The sequence below is a fragment of the Bactrocera dorsalis genome, chromosome 4 (genome assembly GCF_023373825.1).
Source record: "Bactrocera dorsalis isolate Fly_Bdor chromosome 4, ASM2337382v1, whole genome shotgun sequence".
Classification (NCBI taxonomy): domain Eukaryota; kingdom Metazoa; phylum Arthropoda; class Insecta; order Diptera; family Tephritidae; genus Bactrocera; species Bactrocera dorsalis.
In genome coordinates, this window is record NC_064306.1 from 5,527,071 (window position 1) to 5,549,767 (window position 22,697).

Below are 22,697 nucleotides of genomic sequence, written 5' to 3' on the forward strand. Positions count from 1 at the left end.
GAAATTTTTGTTGTTGTTTTTTTTTTTTTTTTAAGTTTTTGTTGTTAAAATAAATCCACATTTGGCTTACAATATTAAACTTTTCTACTTAAGTTAAAATAAGTTTTCAAATGGGGATCGTCTTAGCTGATGTTGTCGCTAGCTGTTTCTGCTCGTTAAGTTTTCATTTAGTGTTTGTGGCGCTTGCGCGCGCAATACGCTTAAATGTAATAATAATTAAGTTAAAATTAGAAGCGTTTCAAGTTGTTTGCGGTGTAGTGTTTTTGTTGTTTTTGTTTTCTTTACTGTCTTCTCCTTTGTGGGTAAAATTGTTGCCGTCGTTGTTATCGGTGCATAACAATGAATTTTTGTTTGTATTCAACTAAACGCATTTGCTTCATCATTTACTAATTTCGCTGTTGGCTAATTTATTTTTATTATTTTTAGTTTTTTTTTTGTTTTCAAATAAAACTATTTCGCAATTTAGGTATAGTTTTTTGGTTATTATTACTGCAACTCCGCCTCTTGTCTCCTACCCTACATCAAATCGGCGCCGCCGTTATTGAACACGTTTCATTTGCATTTTCGTTTACTTTTGCACCATTTTCATCAACATATCGGTCGACAAGGATTTTGGTCTCTCGATGGGCAGACCCAAGGCACGATCCCAGATCAATGAAGCCAAGACACCGAGCGCACGCGAAACACCGAACAATACGGTGTAGTAGTTCATTTCCTTCATGCCGTAGTATTGCAGCAATACACCGGAGTGAGCATCTACATTGGGCCATGGGTTCTTGACCTTGCCGGTTTCGGTTAGGATTGGTGGCACGATCTTGTAGATCTTCGACACCAGTTGGAAGAGATCATCGTTGGGCAGGTGTTTGAGCGCGAACTCACGTTGGCAGGTGTAGCGTGGATCGGTCTTACGGAGCACAGCATGACCATAACCAGGCACAACCTGTCCCGACTTCAAGGTCTTCCAGACGTACTCCTTCAATGCCTCCTCGGATGGGTTGGCACCCAATTCCTTTTGCAATTTGCGCAGCCACACCAACACTTCCTGATTGGCCAAACCGTGCAATGGACCAGCCAAGCCGTTCATGCCGGCGGCGAACGATAGGTAGGGATCGCTCAAAGCGGAGCCAACCAAGTGCACAGTGTGTGCGGAAACATTGCCACCCTCGTGATCACTGTGGATGGTCAGGTAGAGACGCATCAATTCGGTGAATTTGGGATTGTCATAGCCCAACATCTTGACGAAGTTGGCGGACCAATCCTGACTGGAATCGATCGATTTGGAGCCTTTGCCGCCACGATAGGTATTGCAGTAGATGGTTGCAGCAACGACGGGCAATTTGGCGATCAAGTCCATGCTGTCCTCGTACACGTATTCCCAGTACTTGGTCTTGTGTACACCCTTTACAGCAACAAAAAGCATATAATTTGCATTAGTTAAAATAAAGGGTGAAATAGTTTCCTAGAAAAGTGTAAAGTCTCCAAAACTTCTCTACTTACCTCTGAGTAGGCCTTAGCGAATTTGCTGTCGTGATTCAGTGCGGTGACGGCGCATGCGAATTGCGACATTGGATGCAAAGTGGTGGGCATGTTATTCAACATGGTGACTACATGTTGTGGCAGTGCAGCGCGTTCGGCCCATTCCTTCGACAATTGCTTGACTTGTCCCTTGGTTGGCACATCGCCAGTAAGCAAGAGCCAGAAGAGACCTTCGGGCAGTGGCTCTTCACCGCCTTCGGCCTTGGGCAAGACCTTTTGGCATTCGGGAATGGAAAGACCACGGAAACGGATACCCTCATCGGCGTCCAACACGGAGGTTTCGCAAACGAGACCCTTAATGCCACGCATACCACCATACATCTGTAAAGGAGAGAGAGAGGGAGAGATTAGGGAAGGTTAAGCTTCGATTTTATTTTTGAGATTTTTTTTTAAGAGAAAATTTTGCACACGTCTTTTTCTTTCAAAGAATCTGCTCATGTTTTGGACCGGTCTATATCGGACCACTATAGCATATAGCTGCCATACAAACTGGCCGATAAAATACATGTGCTTGTATGAAAAAAAAGAGTTTTTTTTTATGAGATATCTTCATAAATTTAAACAAGGATTATTGTCCAAGAATTTCCAGATAGTGCCTGAATATACGTTGAGCTCCAAGCCCCAAGGAAGTTCCGGGAAACGAAACAGCTGATGAGATTGCCATCAGTCTGGCTACCACACAAGATCATGTGCAAGAGCACCTTCGGAAAACTTGCTTGCTTTTTAATAAAACAGTGTCAAAAAGACTGCCGAGCGGTTGTTGGGCTCTTGACAGGTCACAACCTACTGGCTTCATATGCGAATCGGCTGGGCATAAGTGTTGACGATAAATGCAAACAGTGCAGAGAAGTTGACATGACAGAGACACGTAAATACCTCTCATGCCTGTGTCCAGCACTATCTAGAACTCATCTTAAGTATGTAGGAGCTTCGGAGTTCAAGGGACTAGACGAAGTATCAAACGTAGATACGAAGTTGTTCTTAAAATTCGGACATCCTCTATGGCAAATACTTCACCACAAACTAAACTGAACCTTCATCTGGCTTTACAAGGACCAGTAGGTCTATGTATGGCGAGAAAGCCAGCCAATATAACCTCGCCTAACCTATTGTCCATGGTAGCGATACAATCTCCGAAGAAATTGTTCAGATCGGACCACTATAGCATACAGCTGTCATCCAAACTGAACGATGAAAGACTAGAATCTTTTGTATTTGTGAAGGATATTATAGCTTCGGTGCAAAATTCTCTTTGAATTTTGACCCTTTGACCTACGCGAAGGCTGCCAGCAGCACAAATATTATTGCTAAGTGCAATCGATATGTAAAAATAGACCATATATGTACTTACTCAAGTACATACATATGTATATAATATAAGAGCTTACATTCGCTTGAGTAGACCACACCCACGCCGCTTTTCTATATAACAATAACAAATAGCATTGCGTGACGAATTGGCGTAACTTTTTCTCGAGTGATTGCATTCTTTGCTGCTTTTTTTTTATTAAAGCAGCTAGCATTTTATTTATAGTATTGTGTTTTTTAAATATATTTTTCTATGTACTATATATGTGTATATATACGTATGATATATTTGTATGTACATATGTATATGCCGGTGGAAATGGCCAAATGCCAGCAATTATCTAAGAGATAATTTTGTAGTTGCAGCGGCATTTTTTCAATCTATTTTCTTGTTCTACATGCAACTGCTGTTTTTTCGATTACATAATCGTCATTTGTACTAAGTCAGAGGAGTATACAAATATATGCAGACTTTCGCTTATACATACATACATATGTATATACTTTGAAGGTACGCTCATATCTCCGAAACAATTTTCCGGATTAAAATTTGCAAAGAATAATTCTATATATAGTATATGGGAAAAAATTGATTTTTGGAAATTTACCTGCATATAAATATAACCTTATATCCTGTATATAACCTGTATATAACCTTTATTTAACCTGTATTTAACCTGTATATAACTTTAATAGCTACCTAATTTAAGACAAAAATCTTACTTTTCATATCAAAAAACAAACCAAGCCTGTTTAAGAAGTTAAATTTATTTAAGTAATTTCTTTTGATATAAAATAAGAGTTTACTTATTCAAAAAAAAAATAAATAAATATGGCTACATATTTATGACTGTATAATTGTTATCGCTCTACCAGCAAAAGTTAGCTATCAAATTTATGACTTTTTTATATTTACTATAAATATTTATAGTCTAGAGAATTTATAAAGCAATATTGCTACTGTAAAAAAAAATATTGCCATTTAGAGGTTTAGTTGACGCTATCAGCAATTTGATATAGCGTTTGATAATAGCGTTTTAAAAAAACTAATAGAACATTTTGATACGGAAAATTCCATACAGAAATAAAAATTCCAAAGCAATTCAAAACTATTTTAGTAAACAAAAAAAATCTCATAACGAAAAAATTTAAATTTTATTTATTTTTATTAAACAAAAAATAAAAAATTATCGACTTTAGAACAGTGTTGCCAAAAAAATATTTAACCTCTAAAATGTTGCAAAAAAAAAAAGCTTTAAACCGTTAATTTTATGTAAATTTTTAACAGAGTTGCAACATACGGAATATTTTTTGTATATTTAGGTTGGAAAACTCGATTATTCTTAACATAATTAGTAATATTTTAATAAAAAATTATCAGAGTAACTTTTCTTCTGCCTTTTCCGCAATTTTTGTATACAAGTTTAGTTGCTAACCTCCAAATGTTATAACCTTAAAATTTTTTAACCTCAAAAATCATATGAAACATATTTGGATGTAAAAATAATAATATTTTGTTTAAAAACGGCCTGAGTATCTTTTCTCTTTCCTTTTTCTAATTTTTTTTTATACAAGTTCCTAACCTCAAAACTTTATAACCTGAAAAATATTTACACCTGCCTTGCAAAATATATTTGCATGGAAAGTTTATTGCTAATACATTATTATTTAATGCCAAGTCATCGTATTTAAATAACTATTCAAGTGAATTTAGCAATTATAGGCATTGTTTAAAACTAATTTCACACCACAGCGCCGCTTCCGGCGCTTAGCACCAACCTTCTAAAACAGTCGTTATGAATAAACGAAATATGCTAAAATGTTCATAAAAAACTTAATACTTACAACTTACTTATAAAAACAAAAAAAAAAAAAATAGTTTAAACTTTAACTCGCGCGCTTTAAGCGTACTAAGTTCGCTGTTTTTCTAAAATTTTATAATGTGGCGCTATTCGTTGCGAAACTAGTCGTATGTTCTCTTTGAAATTAAATGCTAATTTTTGTAATCACTTTTTTAGCATTCACAATCTATTAATATATTTTTTCTCCCCCAATAATTTTTTTGTACCCTCCATAAATTTTCATTGTACCCTCCATAGAGTTTTTTTGTACCCCAATAATTATTAAGTACTCACGTAATTTTTTTGTTAACATTTTTTTTGTACCCTCCATAAATTTTCATTGTACCCTCCATTAATTTTTTGGTACAAAAGCTCCCCCTACGATTTTTTTGTAACCCCTTTAATTTTTATGTAACGCTCCTAATTTTTTTTTGCACCCCCAAAAATTTTTTTTACCCTCCATAAATATTTTTTTGTAAACCACCTCTCCCCCATTAATTTTTTTTGTAACCCCCGTAAATTTTTTTGTAACTCTCAATAATTTTTGGTACCCCCCATTAATTTTTTTGTACCCCCCAATCATTTTTTTGTCACCCCTCTTAAATTTTTTTTAAACCCCACAATTTTTTGTTACCCCCACAATTTTTTTTGTACCCTCAAAAATTTTTTCTTTTGCACCGCCAACTTACCATATCGATGGTGGTTTCACCCATTTTGGTGGCACCATATTGCTTCCTGAAATTCTTTACACGCTCCTGTTCGGCTGGAATTTTGGCAGCGAGCACATCACGCAAGCTCGAGTCGGCGGAGATGAAACGCACCAAAAGGCCATTCAATTTCTATAAATACAATGAAAGTAAACAATTAATAATTTGCGCAAAAAATACAATTTAAATAAGTTCAATATGCATATATGCAAGGAAAAATGCTTTCTAACGGCACAATTTGCAACGCAAAATGCAAATATTTCATAATGAAATCGTCATTTCATAATCTAGCAATCGCCGATCGTACTTACGTACACAGCGCGCGCCTTTAATCAAACGATTTGCTATACTTCCATTTCAAGGGTCAAACCACCAAGCGAATTGCGTGCGCCAAGCCATTGCACATTATCACTTCGTTGCTTGGCGGCCGAAGCGCGGCTTGACAAACGCAACAATGTGTGCTATCGCGCTGCATTGTTGCATAATATGTCATTGTCATTGAATTGTACCCAACAGTTTCGCTCAAACGTTGCGAAATTTCCCCACATGTGAATGCCTGTCTTACCGTCCGTCTAGCACCTCAGTCGTGCAAATGAGCGTGAAATGTCTGGCAGTCGTAAATCTTTGCAAGTGATAAGCCGCTTGCTGCGAATCCTAAATACTCTAGCCTGCTCTGTGATAATATGAAATATAGTATACAAATACAGCGTGGACTTGTGGCGGCGCTAGATGGGCTGATACGCATACTGCGCTATATACATACAAACAAGCTATTTGTGGAATATTTTCCACTTTTTATAGTGTGACTCTCCATACATTTTTATAAAAATTCAATGTCAATGCAGAGCTACATACAGGCATACAACATTCGCTGATAGCTAGAATTTGAAAAAGAAGTGATTTAAACGTGCTGCTTTCGGCGTGCCACTACATTTAGGTATGAACATGTGTAAATAGGTTTATAAGCATTCACAAAGGTCTAGTAGGTCTTCAGCACACTATCAAAATACTTTTTTTTTTGTTCCTTGAGCAGCCGTCTTCTTTATTCAATATATAGATATGCGCTCATAACGGTATTTTCGATTACAAATAAAAATTGCAATTTAAACTGTATTTTTTTTAATCCCAAAAGTTCCAATTGAAGAAGGTTGAATTTAAAATTAAAATGTTTCAATTATTTTTATTATTTTTTTTTAAATTATAATTTGTTAATCGGAATTTAAAATTGAAACTTTAAAAGTAAAATTTTTTTTTTAATAAAAAACCGCATTTTTTAATTGCTAGAATTATGCACGTTTGAGTGTAACGACGGCCTTACAAATTTTGAATTTATCGAAAATCGATAACTATCATCCGGTGACTTATGCAAAATAAATGCTTTGTTTACATTTTAAGTGCTCTTCTATAATAAAATATACATAAAAAATTACATGAAAAAAATGTTCAAGTTCAGTGAAACAGTTATTTGTGCAATATAATAAAACTATGATTAATTGTCTTGCCAAAGTACACAAAGCAGGTTATTGCAAGGCACAAATGATTAGTTTGGGTAATAAAAGTGTTGAGTAAATGTCTGGGTGATCCCCAAAACAAGTTTTTTATATTACATACATACATACATACATATGTAAATGTAAATATTGCAAAATTAGCAAGAAGAAGTAATTTGCGGTTTTGTGTGTTACACAGTTGTTAAGCTGTAATTGAATGTTTCGAAATCAAAGGTTTGCGTCCAGCAACCATTTAAGATTCAGAGCGACATTTTCAGCATTTCCACAACCACTTTATATTTTATTTTTACTAAACTCATAGACGACTACAAACGTTCACATTCCGCCTTTCTGCTGATAATGCAATCGGTACAATTTCATTTAATATGCAAAAATATTAAAACGAATAATGTAAGAAATGCCAAGCGGTGCAAGGGTCGATAACTCAAAATAAATAGGAAAATAAGAGCGCGTGCTTAGTGTCGGTTCACATTCGAAGATTTTGGTTGTCGCCACACGTAACTTGTAGTTAGAGGGGCATTGAAAAAAACGAAGGGAGCAGAGTTGCACGTGCTTTAGCTATGCATAATAGAAAATATATGCTTTGGAAAGGAAACGCTAATAAGAAATATTTTTGTGTACCTTGTGAAAGAAGTGTATACAAATTTGAGAATAGCATATGAAAAAGAGCGCAGAAAATTAATGTGCAACAAAAGTTCCACGTGTAAACTCAGATTTAGGCAAGCTTTGGCGGTAACGCTCGTTTGTGTAGCGTAGCTCAGTGCGCAAAGGAATATATGTATATACATACAAGTATATAAATATAATTTAGAGCGCTAGCTAAGGCTTTCGAGCCGTCCAGCTGTGATGATGACAACACAGCGTTGCCTGGATCGCGGAATCTATCAACGAGCAACCAATTTGTGCGCTGATGACAGCGCCTTAATTTAAATATGCCACGCGTAAAGTTGCATAAACAAGCATGTGCGCGCTAAATGGGTTTGTTGTCACCCGAGTGCGGCAGTGGGTCAATGAATTCGATTAACTGTTGAACTTGTTGCGCCCATATCGACCCTGGCCGTGAGTGCAATGGAAATTTCGCGTTTTGTTTTTGCAAACATTTTCCACTTGTGTCTTTTTTATTAAGCGTTAATAACAGATATGCGTTTGAAAACTGGTTTTGGCGACGTGCGGTTTGAGGCATGCGTGCCGCGTAAAAAATTAAAAATAATAAAAATAATTCATTGCATGTAACGATCAACATCATAGCTGCTGATCACGCTATCCATGTCAGTGCTCACAACGCTAACGACTTTGCCGATTTTTAGCAACAAATTTTACGTGAAATGTTTTGATGTTTCAGCAATAAATAAACCAGTTTGCCTTAAGCTTCAAAATGCAATAGGAAAATAAGCGTGTAGCAATAATTGTCTATAAACTTCGTACCTGTTTACTTACTAAATTAATGAATGTTAAATACATGAACTTGAACTTCTGCGGCAGCGGCAGCGGCTTGCGAGTGCAGCGGATATAGCCGATAATTAGTACTAGGTTTATTGCTAGCACACTAATACGCATGTCGTTTGAGAAAGAGATAACATGCTAGAACTTTAGTTTTTACAACCGTTAGCGTTGATCGTGTGCTGAACAGATAGGCGCCTTGAAATGCTATGTTTTTTTGATAAAGTTGCGCTTCTATTTGCTGTTTATTTATGGCGTCATTGTTTAGCGCAGCCTGCACCAGGCGTTCAATTTTTTTTGTTTGGAATGCATTTGGTATTAAAATTATTGACAAATTGCACATGTGTTTTTAATTAAAGCTGATATGCGCTTATATGAAGTGCCGCAATGAACGGAATTACATACTTAATTTTTTTGTAATCATTAACGCCGCTACTTTGCAGTGTAAATGTAACGCGTTATGTAATACTTATGTGGCATCACCTGATTGCAAGGTTTGCAAGTGTCCGTTAATCGATAATTAACTGTCGATATATTAAGTTGGCTACGGAGTTTGTAAGACTCGGAATAAAACGGGAACTAGTAACTCAGCTTTTGAGGTGTAATTCTGAAATTTCGCACACGTATTTTTCTTTATAAGAAATGGTTTCTTTGTCGGAACCGTAGATGTCGGACCACCTTAGCATATATGTAGCTGTCATACGCACTAAAAGCTCAAAATCGAGTTTTTGTATGGAACGATTTTATTTTATTTTTTATTTGATGAGCTATCTTTAAAACTGAATGATCGAAATCAAGTGCTTGTATGGAAAACTTTTTTATTTGACAAGGTAACCTCACGAAATTTGGCATGAATTATTGTCCAAGACAAAGTTACAATCTCCGAAGAAATTGTTTAGTGCGGATCTGTTTTCCTAAAACATATGTGATCTGCTTGGGTTTCACAGCACATCACACAAAGTTCATGAACATTCCTCAGTAATACCCAAGGTTAACACATGTTCATGTATAATCACGTTTTTCTTGTATTTTTTCAAATTCTTCATATTTGAATTTGGTACAAAGTACCAGTGTATCACTTGTTTAAATCAGCTGATCACACGACATCAAAATGACTACGAGATTAATTGATATTTCTGAACGCGTGTTGGCTGCTGTCAATTGATAGCAAGCGCTAACACTAGCAGTGACAAGCCAACGACGCTAAAAATAATACAAATTTCGAGAAAGCAGGGAGAAAAAAAAACAACTAAATTTTGATTGGCATAAAACGTTAGCGGCTGCATGCTATACGCTGTGCACTGCAAGTGAATGAGAGCTGCGCTGGAAGAAGAATAAAAATATGTGCATAAATTTGCATAAATACAAACTAATAAAAAAAACTTAAGATCTTCCAACGCTGACAGCTGCAATCAAAACTTTCATTAAAATATAAATTATTTGTTTAAAAAAAGCAATTTTCGCGCATTTCCGCAAACATTTGGCATGCGCATAAATCTTCATCAATAAAAAACGCAAATCAAGGCAAGTGTTAAGAGCAACTGTAAGGTGAAAGGCCCAAATGACAGCGTATGCTGCAGCTTGCACTTCAGCTTCAGCTGCTGTTTTTCAGCACAAACAAATGTTGTAGCTATTATATAATACTTTTGCACGTACTTTGCTTCACTGGCCAGCACTTGTGACGTGCTGTCTAATAGTAATTGCCGCTTACGAGGCATTAAAGCGTAAAATATTATATGATATGTGCCAGGAAAGCTTAGCTGTAGCAAAAAACTACGAACACGGCATTTTTCGCTTGTGCGCTGGTGTGCGGCGAGCGCGTTTGTCGGCGCTCAGGTGACAAAGTTTAATATGTTACTTTTTGTTTTGCTAAATAAGTGCGGCGTAAACAAAATCGATAATAATGAATATGTTATTGGTAGTTGTATTAATCTTATGCCGTATTTACACCAAGTTTTGAATTATATAATTCATGGTTAAACCTTTGTTGCCACTGGTGATAGGTTACCAAAATATTTAAAAACTATAATTTATGTGGGTACCGTTACAACAACAACAACATGTGGGTGTTTTTTATTGAAAGCAGTTTTTACTTTACTTTAGTTTTACTTTTTTTTTATTTTTTTATTTTTTTATTTATTTATTTATTTTTTTTTTCTTATTTATTTATTTATTTATTTATTTATTTTTTTTTTATTTTATTTTTTTTTTTTATTTTATTTTTTTTTATTTATTTATTTATTTTTTTTTATTTATTTATTTATTTTTTTTTTATTTACTGATCTTTTATGTACTCTATACATATATAGTATGTACTTATGTCAATTTGTAATTTTTCAAAAAATTACAATTATTTACTTCATATATAGCTTGATAGATAATGTGGTTACCCTTTGTGGTTTTGCTTTTTTCTAATAGCGCGCAGTTGAAGCGTGTAATTGACAAAACCAAAAACAAGCTTTGTGACAAAAGCGTTACATATTAATTATTTATTTATAAGCAAAAAACATATATAAATAACTCAATCATAGAAGAAGAAGAAGATGAAGATTAAACATCGTATTATCTCCCATTTCTAATTGTAAATTGTACATAAACAGTTAAATAAAAATAACAACGTGTCAAATACGCAGCTTACGCGCACTGACAACCAAACAGCTGTTTGACAGGCTACTGGTTGTCATAGCTTAAGCGTAAATTGTCAAAATTCGCTGCGGGTTATAAACTGTGCGCAATTGCTACCAAGTGATCAATTCTTTAAATACACCACTGATTAAAGTATCATAAACCAATTTGAGCTAATCAATTTCATGTGGATTATAAGTTGCTGGCAATATACTCTTACAATATACATATGTAGGTATATTTATGTGCTATATATAATGAGACCTTGAAAATGTGCGAATAAAAACTGTCAACGCGAACTGATAAGCTTAAAAGCACAGAAAAAAATTCTTAATTGTGTGGCAAAAATAATTAATCAAATTGAAATTCAGAGTAATCTTATCGGTTAATGTTGTATCTGATAGCAGGCGGAAAAATTAATACAAATGAGTATATATGTAAATATGTGTATATACATATATACATATGTATAAGAATATATAGCTGGTCATGTATTATAGGGGTAAAAACTGGAGTTTTCGCACAAATACAATAAAACGCTGTTTAACGCTTGTAGATCATTCTCATTATCAACATCATGTGATTTTGGGACGACACTACTTTTGCGTACTTTTTTATTCTAATATCATTGTGATAAACGCAAACACAAGTGCTAACTGATAAACCAGTTGAACGTGGCATACATAGAGCCATTTTTGAAGGTGGGTCTAGCTTATTAGACACGTTTATTGTGGGCGGTGTATACACATTCACACATAAGTTTTTTGCATACCTGCCTCTTTCTGCTTTATTAATGTTTTTTTATCATAGGTGAAAATTGAATTATATTTGCTAATAAATTTTGATACACTCGTATCTTTATACCCCCTGCAGGAGCGTTATTTTATATAATTTGCTTGTTTCGGTTCATACGCGATGACTTTTATTGTCGCAACTCGCAGTTTGTGGGCAAGGGAGCGAAGAGATAGAACAAATGCAGCAAATTTCTCTGAGCGCTACTTCGTAATAGTTCGTTACACTATACTTCAGCACTCTTTTTCAAAAAACAAGAAAAAAAAAGAAATGTTGTAACGATCAAAACAAATTTCTCACGTTTGAACCTAGACTTATTAGCTGAATGCTTTCAAACACAAGCAAATAATAGCGCATTTCTTGCAAACTAAAGTGCTTTGCACACTAAATTAAAAGAATTTATGTCTTGGCTCTTGCACTTTTATAGAAATTAGCATTTCGTGTCTAGAGAATTTAAATATTTGTAAACAATGAATTATCGATTATTTACTCATGCATCGATATATGGAATGCAATTACTGGTTCGCAATTAGCAGAAGTTATGATAGTAACACAAAATGGTTGTTCGTTTGACTGCGAACTGTTGCATAAAATTTTAATTTCCTTTATAAGCTTTCAAAAGTAGAAGGCAATACTAGTTGTGCAATTATCAGGCATATAAAATACGTATTTATTTGCTTGAGTTCTTAACACAACGGAGTCGTAAAAATTAATGTAAGTATCTTGCATACAATTTATACATAAAACTATAGATTAAATTATGTATGCGTCTCAGCGCAAATAATTTTCTGCTGCATTATAGAAGCTTTGTAAATAAAATGTAGAAATAAAGTGCGTTGCCAACTCAGTTTTACTGATGCTACAATTTATATTTATACTAGGGTGAGCCAAAAACTAAACTAACGAATTTATGTATTTAAATCAACCTATAACAAAAATAGCATTGCCAGGCAGGAATTATAACTTACGAGTACATTGCAAAAGCAAGTCGAAGTTAAAGGGCATTTTGAATATCTACACGTGACTAATAAAGCACTGTCTTTAATAATAAAAAAAATATCGTAAAAGTAAACAAACAATTCATTATCAAATCAGCATGTCAACAAATATTCATAAGCATGTAAAATTACTGCAATAACTTGTTATAAACTTAAGCGCCAACTAAGTACCTAAGCACCTGCCTTAAGTCGCCTTGATTGAATGTGTTAGCTGAGTCAAACCAGCTGACCAACTGTCAAACATAAACAATTACAAATCCACCTTAAACACACTTGAAGGCTAGCAAATTGGTAGCGGAATAACGGTTTTTACTGCACATTGACGTCACTGAAAAGTTGACTGCACATTACGCTGCACGCGCTAAAATATTTTATCTTATCGTAGAGCATAGAGTTCAAAATTGAACAAATACGGCTGAGTGTGCTGTTAATTTTGTTTTTCGCACACTATGCAGTTATTGCCTTTTATGCGCTCAATAGCAGCGCCATTGCACAGCTGCTAAGCGCGAAGTGTGCGACAGATGTGCTCGAGTGTGAGATGCTTATTTTGTTTTATGACTGCAAGTTGTTTTTTGCGGTACTTAACGACTTAAAAAATGTATTCCGTCAAATTGGCGGCAACTTAGTAAATTTTGAGTTAAGTTAATGCATAAATGCAGTTGCCTGCGCTGCATGCATGCAACTGTATATTATATGCACGAGCCTGTATATGCTTGTTTATTGTCTGTCTTCATTAACGGCATACAAGTAAAGTAAATTAGTTAATATGGCATGCGTGACTATATAATTGTCATGTGAGCGCTGGTCAGTCAGGTAAAATGAATTAAACAGAAAAAAATGCAAAAAAAAATATATGTATTTTAATTAAATAAAATAAAAATATAGAAGAAATATAAAAAAAAAATTAAAAAAATAAAAAAAATAAAAAAAAATTAAAAAATAAAAAAAATATAAAAAAATAAAAATAAAATAAAAAAAATTTTAAAAATTTAAAAAAAGTAAAGGAAATATAAAAATAATTAAAAAAAAGTTAAATTTAATATCAAAGTATAAATACTCAAATCTTAATTTTTTATAAAAGTAAAAATATTTTAATTAATTTTTTTTTTATTGGAATATTTATACTTTTATATTTTAATTTTTTTTATTATTTATATTTTTCTACTATAAACATAATAATCAAAATAAAAAAAAAAATTAAATTTAAAATTATTAAATATTTGTTATTATAAAAAATAAATCCATTAAATTAAAATTTATTAATAAACATATGTATTACCCTAAAGACACAAAATGCAAATGCGAATACAAAAACAAAAAAGTAAATCAATTTGATAGTCAAATATTTTAAATTTCTCCCAGATTACATAACAAAAAAAAAATAATCATCAAGTATTTAGAAATTCCTTTCAAACCTCGCGCTCTTTCCTTCACTCTCTTTCTCCTCACTTAAAACTTATAAACACCGCATCACATGATGAAAGCTGGCAGCGCTGTTCTATCCATATAAATTTTTCACCCTTTAATGCGTCAGCGAAATTAATAACAACACGATCGATTTATAGCTTGCAAAATATTCCATGCGTTGCAAAAAAAACACAAGTAAAGAAATTGAAAATTAACAGACGGAAAATTTTTTGCACTTCCTAAATCCATACGTCATGTTTACGTAACAGACGCAGCGACTGTGCTAAATATTTCAGTAATATGTTGGTGTTGCTATTTTTCATATAAGTGAGTTTTGCGAAAAATCAATAAATAACTGAAATGCTGCGAGAGAGCCAAGCAAATTTTAAGAGGGATGATTTTAAAAGCGCTCATTCTTGTGTGTATCGTATAACTAACTTGCCGGCAAATGCAATTTCAAATTTGGACGACATGATTTTTGCTCTCTTTGATAATTATTCGAATATTTGTACAAAAATTGCAAAGTTTGCAAAAATTGCAAAGTGTGCAAAAATTGCAAAATTTCTAATTTTATTATTCAAATTTGTATTTACAATGTCTTTTGCAAATTTATTTGCATTTTTGCATTTGACTGACTCAACAAATTTATTTGCATTTTTGCACAGTGTCCTTTTATAGTAGCTTTTAATAATTTTTTTAACAATATTTATAGTTAATTAAAATTAAGTTTGCATTTTTAATATACAAACCCGAATTTAAATTTTTTTAATTAATTCAATTGCAAAATCATCGTTTTTTACACACAATTCACATTGCAATCATTGTTTTAACTTTCAAATTTTTCAAATTATCATTTTTGCAGCAATTATTAAAATTTAAAATTAATTTTTGATTTATTATTTTTTATTTCCTTAAAATTTTGCATCAACGAAAAAAATTATATTTAAAAATTCAGCGTCATCTTTTGAAATAACAGTTGAATGAAGCTCACATACAAATTTTTCCTAAATCTCGTGTATATATAACCGGTTTTATCAGTCGTACAAAAGCATATTGCATATATTAAAAAATATTTTATAATAAATGACATTATAATTACAAATCCGCTAAGTAAAAAGCAATAAATAAATGACAGGAGTGTGACTTAAAGTTGCAAATCAGTTAAGTATTGGTTAAATATGAGCAAAATGCTGACGTAGTCATTCCTTTCTACATTTCCGGCTGCTTGCTACATGCAGCAGTGCCAGCACTTAAGGTAATGACTTTTTACAAATAAAAATGTAGAAAAATAAAACATTACGCTTTACCGACTAGACGCGCCAGTTGATTTTAATCTGCACTTTTTTGCTGTCACTTTAATAGAATAATTGACATTGCGCGTTTTAACTCGTAAATCATTTAATTCAAAAGAGTTGGTTGTGCAAATTAACGGTATGCAGTTGTGAGTATGTAAATAAGTACATATGTGTGTAAATATTTTTTTGAATTAAATTAACTGGTAACAAATATTTGTTTCAGCTTGCGATTTTACTTTATTTACAATATCCAAAATCGATAACATCGATAACATGAGCTCTTTAATTTTATTGACTATGTGAATGGAGTTAAGAAATGCAATTATTTAGTAATTTTATCCGAAATTATTATACTTATTATTTTTATTATAATTATTAATTAATAATTAAAAAGTACATTTTTAATAATTTTTTTTTTAATTTCATTACTTAAAAAAAATTAATTTAAATTAAACATTTCTGCAAAAAATTAAATTTTTTGAATAAAATTATGAAATTAAAATATTTTATTTAAAAAATATTAAAAAAAAAATGTTTTTAAAAAATTAATATTTAAAAATAAAAAAATTAATTTTTAATTTAAAAATGTTATTAATTAAAAAAATTTATTTTTCATTTAAAAATGAAAAAAATAATTTAAATTTTATTAAAAAAATTATTTAAAAATTTAAAATAATTATAAATTTTTTTTACTAAAAAAAGTTTTTTTTTACATTTCAATTTTATTTGCCGCACTCGCAGATTTGAAATATTTGCATAACAATCAAAAGGCAAATGAAATTATTTCTTTTTATGAAATAAATAAAAGCAACACACATGTTCTTGCATTTACGCATTTGGCAGTTGCCCAAATTTGTTGCTGATATTTATTTTAATTTTAGTTATATTTTAAGCAGATAATGACAAATGTATTTGTGTAATTTTTCTTTCTCAAGACGTCATATTATGCCTGCGCATTTCAAGGTTACACTTTTAATGTTTTATTGAACTCAATAATATAAAATTTACATTTTTCAGTGGTTTGGGAAATTTGCAAACAAATATATACCATACATGTATATATGTATAAAATAAAAAAAAATTACGATATATTTAAGCAAAAAAATTTTTTACTCAAAAAATGTAAATAAATATTGCCGCGGCAAGCAATAAATTTTCGAAGGTTAAAAATATTTTTTTACTGGAGCCACAAACACACTTTTTACAAGTGCGCGCCGTTTTTTATCGCAATTCGTATTGTCAGTTTCGTCAAGCGCAACGCCACGTATTTACACAAGTGTAATTGCATTTGTATTTAAAAATTTCGAAAGTTATTTATTTTTACCTTAATAAAAGTCAGTGCAAATGCGCGACTAATTATCGACTTGTAGCGCGGTGAAATGTGAGTTCATATGCGCGGCTTTGAAGTGATAAATATTGAAATAAGTTGTAGAAAAGCAAAGGCATTCGAAAATTTTGCAAATATGCTGGAAATTAACCGAAAATGAGGAAAATATTTTGCTTTTCACGATATGGACAGTATACGTGAAGCAATTTTTTCAACGCATAGCAATATTCTTCAAGCAATTTATTTATTTTTTTATTAAATGCAGAATAAAATATAACAAAAAAATTATTTTTGTTGCAAAAATCCTTTTTTGGATACTTATTTATTGATTATTAGTATTTTTTTTCTTTTTATTGTTGTATTACAAACGTCAACGCTATCAATACAAAAGTCATAAAATAATATTGCTATAATTTCATGGCGTATAACAAGTATACGCCCACAAAGGAGTGGGAAAGGTCACGCAGCGTACAAAAATAGCATGCTGAAAGCCAAAAAACCAAAAGAAAAATTCGCAAAAAAACGAACGCGTAGCCGAAGAAAGCTAAATAAGAGCATTGTGCTCACACTTGCGTCTGGTGCATGAAATATTGTATATTTGAGGTGCGTTCCAAAGGACGAGCCTCCAGCATGCCACGCAATTATTGGGTGTTATACGTAGGAGTAGTAGAAAATTGGATAAAGCACGTGTTATAGAGTTTAACGACTTGTGTGCTGTGGGATTTCGCTGCGTGGCGGTGACCGATGATAAAATGTAGATGACAATGAACTTGTAGTTGTAAGAAAATATAAGTAAATAAAAGTGTGAATAAAACTAACACATTTTAGTCAAGGATTGCGAACAAGTAGTAAAAAAGAAAACAAAGCGTTAAATTTTTCAATAAATTTCATAAAAATACGTTGCTTATTTGGAATTAAATTGATTGAATGAAACATGTATTCAATTAAATTTAAAAAAATGCAAAGGCTATAAACTTTTGTATTAAGCAATTGCAGCTCTATACAGAGTATAAACCGATGTTAATGCCAATTATCGAAAAGCGATAAAAAATATTAAAATATTTCCGAAGCAAAATTTGCATATGACACGCGGCTATGGGGGTTCTTTCAATATTTTTTTCGATTTTATAGATAATATTGCATCAAAAGCAAACGTCATTTACACTCAAAGAACTGAAGGCAGCTATAAGTTATAGCTATAGGTAGCAGCTATAGGTAGATAAGAATACAAGATACATATACGCAGTCAAAACAAAACAAATAATACTATACTTCTAATTAGCAACAAATATAAATGTTAACAGCCAAGCACATACGAACGTACATTTCTTTGAAAATTAGCACTCGTATTAGAATTGCGCACGAGCCATTTTATAGGCAACTGCGAGTGCTTAGGGAAAAAATCGCACTCAGTACGACGGCGGTTACGTAACAAACGCCAAAGCACAAAATTTTCTATGTGCATACATACATACTTATATGTACATACATATGTATGTATATGTACGTACGCACAACTTTGTAATACACCTACATATGTACAGTATAATAATAATACAATATAATCTTATCACTTCATTGTACACATAAATCGACTGCTATGACTTGAAAGTTTTTACGCAGGCAGAAACGACAATACGCGGCGTAAAGTTAAATTAGTAGATTGCGAAGTATTAACGTAAAAGTGGGTGGCGTGGCAACTGCCAAGCAATAACTTCTCAATTATTTTCATAATTTAATAACCCAGCTAATATTTGGTCAAAAAGTTTAAAATTAAATTTCTAATTAAATTTAATTTATTCTGCACCTTTATTAAATTTTTGACTCAAAATACCTAAACAATTATTTTGCCTAATTAAAGTGGTCTAAATTTTTAGCGATAACAAACATTTCTGCTGTACGCTGCCATAAAAATAATAGTTTTATAAAAAACATAAAATTTTTCCATCAGCAATTGTCTTTGCATAATAGAATACTGCTTTCGCACAAGCAGCATTATGTAATGTCAAGAAAATTTCTTGCTTGCTTTATGCGCAGGCATTGCGTCGCTGCCCACGACCAGCGCAACGTTAGCGCGCCACAGCCAGACAGCCAACAGTGACGAGCGCGCTCGGGTTTTGGCTTTTTGTTTGCTTTTTATATATGTACGTTTATTATTTTATAAATTTTTTTGTGCGCTACTCAATCACGAGTTCTCGCAATAGTATCGGTTTTTCACTAATGCCAGCGAAGCACTTGCCATTTGTTATTGTTGTGTGCTGTAAATAATATTTTCCCACGAGTTTTTTTTTGTTTTTCATTATTGGTTTGTAATGTTTTTGTTGCACTTGTAAACAAGCGAGAGAATTCAAGTAGATACTCTCAAAAGCGGAAGTCTAGCCAACAACGCGCCGACAATGAAATGTTTGTTGTAAATGTGCTGGGAGAGCGCAAATGAGCGCCAGTGGGAGTGCGTACGAGTGGCGTAGCGTTTCTTTGCGATTTGCAGTTATTAAAGTTTTTTGTGAAATTTCAGTTAGTAAAAGCTAGAATTAATTAATTAAAATGCGAAAAGCTGAAATAAAGTAACTATAATAAATAAAATTAATTAAAATAAATTAATGAAGTGACAAAGCGCATAGAATTGATGCAAGTAGTGTGCCAGTGTAACGCGTAAGTAACGGGCGTAAGTGATTCGATTAGAGCGCGCTGCTTCCGATTACAGCAATGGCAGCAGCGACTGCGACCGCGGCTGCGGCAGCGATTTTATGCACGTATTTACGTGGGAAAATATCGCTTAAGACAGAGAAGCACCGCAAGCTGCGTGATTTTTTTTTTGCACAAAAACAGAATTAAGAATTATGAAAGATTTTTGCTTTTGTGCTAAATTTCGCAAAAGCAAAAGTATGCCAATAGAAATATATGTATTTGGTTCAACAACAACAATGTGACTGTATTGATTGTAAGTTCTTGACAGGCAGAAATTGTGTTCTTACATTTGCGCTGCTGGCGCTGACGGCAACGTTGGTGCTTTGTGGTATATGGTGGGGTTGAAATTGAATGATTCGGCATAAATATTATTCAATAAAAAAAGAAAGAAAGTTTATTAAATTTTATATAAAGAAATTAAGGTAAAAATATGCAATAACTTAAGAAATTAATAAAAAGAAAAAGAATAAAGAAAATATAGGTAAATTCAAAAATGAAAAAAAGCTAAATCATAATATTATTATAAATTATTAAATATAAATATAAATAAAAATTATTAAATAAAAATAGTAAAAAAATTAGTAATATTAAAAATTATATATTAATTAAAACATTATGAAGAAAATTAAAAACTGAATTAAATGATTTAAATAAAATATAGTAAACAAAAAATAAATAGATAATAGTAAATACATATTAAAAAGTGCATAAAAAATATTGAATTAAACGTACTCATAAAAACAAAACATAAATAGTAAAAGGAAACTGTAAACCGCTTCGCGATTTGTCTTGTGACTCAAGACACCGTATTATTTTGTTATTTTTGAGTGCTACAGTTATTTATGTTATTATTTGACCTTGTCCTCTAATACTACTAAATTCATTTTAATTTTTTTTTGTTTTTTCTGATTTTTTTGTTTGTTTCCTTATTTTTTCCGTCCAAAAATAAAATTTGAAATCAATTTTTTCGGGTTTTCGTTAATTTTAATCGTTCAAAATTATAATTCTCTAATTATACTCCATTTATTTTGTTTTTTTTTTTTTTAATTTTTGCTCTTTTTCCCAAGTTTTACCATAAAAATATACAAAAATGTTCGAGAACGAAAGACTATGTACATATGTATATATGTATCTGTGTATGTATGTATGTGTGTCAGCATTATGCTTAGCGCTGATAGCCCGCACTATAGCGCGCTGCCAGCACTGCCTTCAGCCTTACGTCATGTGGCCATGCTCATCAGCGCTAAAATTCGCTTATTAATCTTACAAATCATACATTATTTCCAATTTTAAATTAAATAAAAATATATTGTAATTCCGCTGCCATTTATGTAAAGTGGTTTTTCTAGCCGCTAGTGCAGTTTGTCTGTCTGTCTGTCCGTCTCGCAGTCTGCTGCTGCTGCTTCAGCAATGAAAATTTTCCTTACAACGTGTTATGCAAATTTCGCTGCTTGCCGCGTGTACTAATTTTCACTACATTCACTACTTTTCAAATTACATACAATTCTTTAATGCTTTTTTCTATTTTGTAACTTTTCTAACACAGGTAAGCGCAGCATTACAAAGGCCAGCAGTCACGTACACACGCATAGTCTATACAAATAATAGTTTTTGCCTCCATGTGCTCTTTGCTAGTGACTAGAGATTTTGCTTTAACGCTGGCGTCGACGTTGACTGCTGCCGCTGCGCTTTGGACTTCACTTTTATTTGTTTTTTTTTTCTATTTTTCTACATTAACTAACTTTTAATTTTATTTTAATGAATCTTTACACAAGTTCAAGCATTTTTCCTTCACACATATTTAATTGTGATTGTAGTGTTATTTTTATGTATTTATTACTCACCTGCGCCTCGGGCAGCTTACGCGTTGAAATACGATAAATCGACATTTTCCACGTTCAATTAAAATGTGTCAGCAGCGGCGTGTAAATCTTAACTCTTTTGTCAAAAGGAAAAAGTAAAACAGAAAATCAGTAAAAATCCTTGCAAACGACTAACAACAAAAAAAAAATTGCTACTGTGAAATTTTGTTTGCTAAAATTTTTAATTTTCTTTATTAATGCTTGCTTGCTAATCGCTAAAATTTATTTAAAAAGTAAAAGAAGATTATGCCGCACACGCGCTTATATTCACAAAATTTCCAAATTTTTATTTATTTTTATTTTTTAACACAATGCTTACAAACTGTGTGCGCTCTCGCTAAAGCAGTATGTATGTATTATGTATATTTTGTATGTATGTAGGAAAGCGGATTTTGCACTGCCACTCAACCGCACACAGCACAAGCACAGCAATCGCACTTGATGAGTTTACCAAAAGGACTGACTGACTGATTGACTAACTAAACTTACTGCCTAGTGTTGGAACTGTTGGACCGGAGCGACCACACGGTTCGACCAAACGTCAACTGACTAGGAAAAAGAACAAACTGCTGGCTGTGGCTTCAGCTATTTTCGCTGATACCGCTCGCTAAGCTGGCTAATGTCATGCAAATGTGCCGTATGTGGGCGTGCAGGGGTGTGCGAGTGACAGGGAATCGATTGCTTTTAATGACAAATAGCGCTAGTGTTGCCACTTTGTTGACGCTGTTGAAAGGCATTAATGTGGCAACATGTGCGCGTTGGAGGAATTTCCGATTAGTTTTGTTGTCGGCAAGGCAGTGTAGTTAGCGTCACTGCTTTGCCAACTGTTATGTTGTTTATTATTATTAATTATTAATAATGAAATATTGCATTTTTTTAATATTGTGCAACAGATCTACGTCTTATTTTCATCAATTTTAACCAAAGTTGCTAAATGCAAAACAAAAAATTTATTAATTAATGTCTATAAGTTCGTTTAGCTTGCCAAATTACAGCTGGGCTAAGCACTCTGGCTGATAAAAGCGTGTTGCGGCAAATTTTTGCATACTTTCAGGCTGCTGTACTTATATCTTGACCGATTTTCTTCACACAGAGTGTGTTAAGTGATAAAACATAAAAAAAACTTTTTCAATAACAAAAACAATAAAATGATTAATTAATATTAATATTACAAATATTGTTAAAAGAATTTAAATTTTCCAATTTTTAATTATGTTGCAGAATCGAATTTTCTAGTTTTACAAATAATTAAAATTATTAATAACATTAAATTTACCACAATACCTAACAAACACTAAAATAAATTCCAAAAAATACAGAAAATTAAAAAAAGAAACAAAAATAGATTTAATAAAATAAA

The 22,697-nt window shown here is 32.4% G+C and overlaps 1 protein-coding gene across 2 annotated transcripts; it reads right to left on the reverse strand.

Moving 5' to 3' along the window:
• Nucleotides 1–4: 4 nt before the first annotated feature.
• Nucleotides 5–22,000, reverse strand: LOC105232100 (probable citrate synthase, mitochondrial). Of its 2 annotated transcripts, none has more exons than XM_011213706.3 (5): nucleotides 21,657–22,000; nucleotides 21,320–21,413; nucleotides 5,375–5,524; nucleotides 1,498–1,857; nucleotides 5–1,399 (listed from the first exon to the last, which is right to left on the reverse strand). In XM_011213706.3, exons 2-5 carry the CDS (start codon nucleotides 21,362–21,364, stop codon nucleotides 569–571), a joined length of 1,386 nt encoding a protein of 461 aa, XP_011212008.1. In that variant the 5' UTR covers nucleotides 21,365–21,413; nucleotides 21,657–22,000; the 3' UTR covers nucleotides 5–568. The 2 variants fall into 2 exon arrangements, with proteins under 2 accessions (XP_011212008.1, XP_049310405.1); XM_049454448.1 differs by having other exon boundaries at nucleotides 21,827–21,983.
• Between the last annotated feature and the right edge of the window lie 697 nt (nucleotides 22,001–22,697).